This window comes from Ostrinia nubilalis, chromosome 14, assembly GCF_963855985.1.
Source record: "Ostrinia nubilalis chromosome 14, ilOstNubi1.1, whole genome shotgun sequence".
Taxonomy (NCBI): domain Eukaryota; kingdom Metazoa; phylum Arthropoda; class Insecta; order Lepidoptera; family Crambidae; genus Ostrinia; species Ostrinia nubilalis.
Genome location: NC_087101.1, coordinates 3076472 through 3081938, shown reverse-complemented (window position 1 = coordinate 3081938; position 5467 = coordinate 3076472). Strand labels below are relative to the sequence as shown.

Sequence of the window (5467 nt, the reverse complement as noted above, 5' to 3'; positions counted from 1 at the left end):
GAAAATTTTGGCATTTTGACAGCCGATTTCAATGTTGCCAAAAAATACTGTGGTGTAATGTTGCCCTTGGAGAAATTCTAATCTGTGAGATAGATTTCATTTTCATTGTTAACCTTTTCCCTGCGGGAAGAGTGTAGTATAAGAAGAATGAGAGTTTGTTCGTACGCGTCGTTCGTTTCAGCCAAATGACGTTCACTGCTGGACAAAGGCCTCCCCCAAGGTTTTCCACAATGAATGGTCCTACGCTGCCCGCATCCAGGCTCTTCCCGCGATATTTCGTATCAATGTTACGGGGGCTCGGAACACAGGGCTTCCAGACACTAGTGCCCGACTTTTGACGAAATTTGACGATGACCTTTTTTAAGCGAAATATTAATGACTGTTTTTTATGGGGCCCTTCAAATTTTGATATAGATAGGGCCTGCCTAAGCCACGCTATACTCTCTCATCTGTGCAGTACAGTACCTACAACCGCACCTGGCTGGAATGCGACCCTCTTCTTTCGTACTCTGAGTCAGTCTCTGACTATGGCTATGGCTATGGCTACGGCTACGGCTACGGCTACGGCTACGGCTACGGCTACGGCTACGGCTACGGCTACGGCTACGGCTACGGCTATGACTACGACTACGACTACGACTACGACTACGACTACGACTACGACTATGACTATGACTATGACATATGACTATGACTCACCCGCACACCTCCCCGCTTTCGCCTCGTCCGTACCAGTACCGTACGTACCAGGGTTGTAGGATAAAATTAAACAGGTGGTGGTGAATGAAATAACTCGTTTAATTATACGACTATAACTCGTTCGAAAAAATTGTAGTGTTTATCGTAAGATTGAAATTTAATCGTCTAACTAGAAATGCTTACCATACAAAACTACAGGGTGATTTTGTAATGAGGTGGTGTAACGGGCAGGTGAAACTTTAAGAGTAAGCGCACATCGTTGATTTTTAGTTGGCCGATACTTAGTTGTGCCCGATTTAAAATTGTATGAAGAATCGGCCAAATCGAATCGGCGTAGTGTGCGCACTCCCATACATGCCCATACTGATCAACTGCCCGACTAAACTATCGGCCGACGAAAAATCAACTGTGTGCGCCTACTCTAAAAGAAAAGCTTGTAATAAACAGTCTTGTTTTGTAGCTAGCTAGCTAGGAGTAAGCTACCTAAGTCGACGTACTACACCCGTATTCCGCATACGTTCGGTGTACAAACTTTTTTAAATATTACAGGAATCGCCTTGAGGCTGGTTTTAGTGTCACGCGGACTGTCATGTCAGTGCGGATCGCTCCGCACAGCTGATCTGTATGAACTGCTAGGGAGCGGAGCGGTTCCTCCGGACTCCTCCGCATTAACTCTAAAATGCTCCCTAGAAGTTCATACAGATTGGCCGTGCGGAGCAGGTCCGCACCGGACGGTCCGCGTGACACTAAAACCAGCTTGAGGCTTGCTTATGCAAAGCAACACCAATCTAGATATTCTTATGATAAGTATGGCTTCTTGGATTGTCGAAAGCGATACACAGGCATTACGTATTACAAGATGGATTTGTGCGACGAACGAGAAACGAGAATCGTCGAAGCAAATTAAAAACGAGTTAACACGCCAACCGCAGGAAAAGGGTTAATTTTTTTGCGCAGAATGTGCAGCTGCGCTGTACGAATTTTTAAAATCAATTTGCCGAGCAAAAAAATTTGTTTTTAAATGAAACTTGGAAAAGTAGCTTTAATCGTAAAAATATGGGCATTAATCATCATCCATCCACGCAATAAAACATCGTAGGCAAAAATAAAAAATCCTATATCCTATTTTAGAACATAAAAAAAATCCCTAGTCTATGATCTACAAACAACCAGTCGTTCGTTCATTCTTCATCATTCATTTGATACGTTCAAAAACGTATTAAAAAAGTTTGACTAAGATTTATTTGGATTTATTTTACAATCTTAACTTTTGTGCTTTTTCCTAGAGGAATTATAAATAAACATTAATTACAAACAAAGTTTAGTAATTATTTTGTACGTGTTTTCTTAGAATAAATATGTGCAATAGGTAAATAAATAAATACACTACTACTTTTTTATCACCGGAAAATTTTTAACAGGTTATGTAGAAATGTGTGAAAATTATAAAGTTAAAAAAAAAAAAAAATTTATAAAGTTAATTTTTTTATTCTTTAGTCCCTATTTTACGCGTCACAGCTGGGCCACTCCGCTGCTCGTTCATTCAGTAGAGTAGTCGTACGCGCTCGCACATTGATCTGTCTGTCTCGCTCACGCCTTGACCACGCTTCCAGTGTTATTATTACTAATTTAGACCATTACATGATTACAATGCAACATTTCAACTAATTTCAAGTAATTTTGAGTTGTAATAAGTGTTTCATTACACTTACGTACTTCTTTACGTGGTATTCTGACTGTTAACACTAATTGTAAGTTAATAATACAATGAAATACCTACCTACTGTGAATACGTTACGAATAGGTACACACCAATGTGTCGTTACGAGGCTACTACGACTTTAAAAGAAATATGTAATTCAAAGATCTGCCAAAACAGCGGCTTTCAGTGTTATCATCACAGAATAATAATAATGTATTACTTAGCTACCTATCTTAGGCTATTTTTATTGCAACATTTCAAGTAGGTAATTAGAATTGTAATTGAACGCAGGGCAAAGGACGAAAACAGTAATTTAGTAATTACGTAATACGTCACGTTGTATTTCTGTGAGTTTTTAACACTAGTTAATAATAATACCTACTGTGTAACTCCAATTGAGATCGCGCGTCGTTCGTAGTTCGTGAATTTAAGATCCGCCATAATAACAGCTGAGTGGTGCGAAATTGGGTGCGAACAGTTTTAGATGGTGGTTTTAGTAGGCGCTTAGGTAAAATAATAAAAATAATTCAACTTTCCCTTCATACTTACCCGGGCTTAGGATCGGCCTTAGGACCGGCAAAATTCAATGCTTTGATAAGCACCCTGCATCGTGCTGAAGTGTGGCTGTCCCGGTACAGTCGCAAAACTGCACTACACAATTTCTCCGGCCAAGAATAATAATGCACGTATCATTAACACGTATTCACGTGAGGTGAATTGGTAAGACAACGTAATAATTGCACGACAATATTGACTTGATTGATACAATGTTAACAAGACACTTCACCACGACCGATAAAGAGCTCGCGCGCGCGCAACTGACCGACCGCGGCCGGCGGCCGGAAGAGCGAGAGGGCGGCGCGGGCCGCGGCCCCGCGCCGCCCTCTCGCTCGTGGCTCGCGGGTGATAATGGCCGCACAAAAAACGTACACCGCCGCCTTTAGGAAGCGTCGGGCTGGCAACGTCGCATCTCTCTCCATAGTAACGGGCGGCCTTGCGTTGAGCGTAAATAGTGCTAGCGACGCGTGTGTCCAAATATTACCAATTTTGGGATGAAATTTTGAGTAGCTTTATTTAACTTTTTTTTTGCATAAATAGGATCAGTATCAATAACTCATTACCCAGATTTTTTTTTTCCGGTGATAGAAATGTAGTGGTGTATAAGCTGACTGTCGGACATAACGTTTCTTAGATTTCAGAACGTACTTTTGACAACAAAGTTACGTCCCTATGTATTACTTTTCTCTATGGTTACGTCAAATTCTGTGTGAAATTGAATCGAGGCAGGCGAATTTATTTCATTTTTCTCAAGAAAATAAGAACAATTATCTAAGTAATCATGGCTTCAGTTAAAGACGTTGCTTCTCTGTATCAAAGTTTAAAAACTGAATGGGGAAAGAAACCCCGTAAACTCGATAAATGCGGCGAACTTTTGAACAAAATAAAGGTAAGTCCGACATGACTGTGCAACTTTTATCATGATATTTTGTTGTAATTTGTATTAAAATGTTGATATTTTTAGGTGGCGTTGACGCAATTAACCTTCTTGCCGAGTAATAATACTGCAGCTAATCAAAAGGAGTTGATTTTAGCTCGGGATGTCCTAGAAATTGGAGCTCAATGGGCTGTTGCAGTAAAAGATGTTAAAGCGTTCGAACGCTTCATGTCTCAACTAAAATGCTACTATTTCGATTACAAGTGAGTATGAACTACTATTTACGCTATACTTCGAGTATCCAATGTATTTTCATAAGTTTTTGTTTTAACCTCACATCTATTGTTATTACTCTGTCTTTAAATTATATGTTTTCCCTCTAATTTATTACAAATCTTTTTTCAGAGATCACCTACCGGAGTCAGCATTCATGTACCAACTCCTTGGTCTCAATCTCTTGTTCTTGCTGTCTCAAAACCGAGTGGCCGAGTTCCACACGGAGTTGGAGCGTCTTCCAGTAGATGTTATTAGAGCAGACCCATACGTGAAGCATCCTTTAGCTTTGGAACAATATCTAATGGAAGGCAGCTATAATAAGATATTTTTGGCCAAGGTAAAAAGAGTCTGATCCTGAAGATGTAGTTGCTGAGTAAAAATAGCTCTTACAATGTTTTTCAAACTAACTTCATTGTTAATTGTGCATAGTGACATTGATACTTTTGAATAAAACCTGCTTAGGTTTTCATTATTTTAATACTCTTGGTGTACTAAGCTAAAATATATTATCTTTCTATTTTTTTGCAGGGTAATGTGCCAGCAGAAAGCTACACCCTTTTCATGGACACCCTCTTAGACACAGTGAGGGGAGAGATAGCCGCTTGCATTGAGAAGGCCTATCTTTGTATCTCCTGCGCTGAAGCAGCTCGGAGATTGAACCTGCCGTCGCAGCAGGCGGTCCATGAGTATGGGCAGAAGGTTTGTATTCTATTGCAATACTTAAATCTGTATAAGTTTATTTATGAATATTGTAATTGGAAAAGAAGCAAAACTCTGACCATCCAATACTAAGGCTGGGTTGCACCATCTTACTTTGACGGTAACAAATGTTAAAAATCTGTCAAGCCATCATCTGCCATATAAAAAACACCAGATAATGTTATAGTTACGGTCAAAGTTAGGTGGTGCAACTCAGCCTATGACTCATCATTTATGATGAAGCTGGTACTTTTCTTCTTGTCATGATTGTACACTGTAACTATTGAAGTCACAGTCTTGGTAAGATTTTATAACAAAATGATTATTCATCGTCACATTATTAACCTATAAATCACTATTTAAAGCAAATAATTTTATCTTAAATTGTAGGAAATGGACATTGTAATCTACATTTATGTGTATTTCTACAGCGTAACTGGGTACTTGGTGCTGACAACTGCTACCACTTCAATGCTGCTGAAGAGACATGTGCTGCAGCCGCCGGTATTCTGCCATCGTCTGAGCTCGCTGAGCAAACAATAGAGTATGCTAGACACCTCGAAATGATTGTGTAATAGATCTATGTTCAAATTTTTATTATTAAATATCGCTTAAATAAACTTCTTTTCTGTATTACCTAATTATTTCCTATACAA

General features: G+C 39.5%; 1 protein-coding gene across 1 annotated transcript; it reads left to right on the top strand.

The window, feature by feature from the left end:
• The first annotated feature begins 3657 nt into the window (after positions 1 to 3657).
• On the top strand, positions 3658 to 5431 carry LOC135077977 (26S proteasome non-ATPase regulatory subunit 8). Its single transcript, XM_063972516.1, has 5 exons — positions 3658 to 3848; positions 3924 to 4099; positions 4242 to 4449; positions 4641 to 4811; positions 5243 to 5431. Exons 1-5 carry the CDS (start codon positions 3741 to 3743, stop codon positions 5384 to 5386), a joined length of 807 nt encoding a protein of 268 aa, XP_063828586.1. The 5' UTR covers positions 3658 to 3740; the 3' UTR covers positions 5387 to 5431.
• Positions 5432 to 5467: the final 36 nt, after the last annotated feature.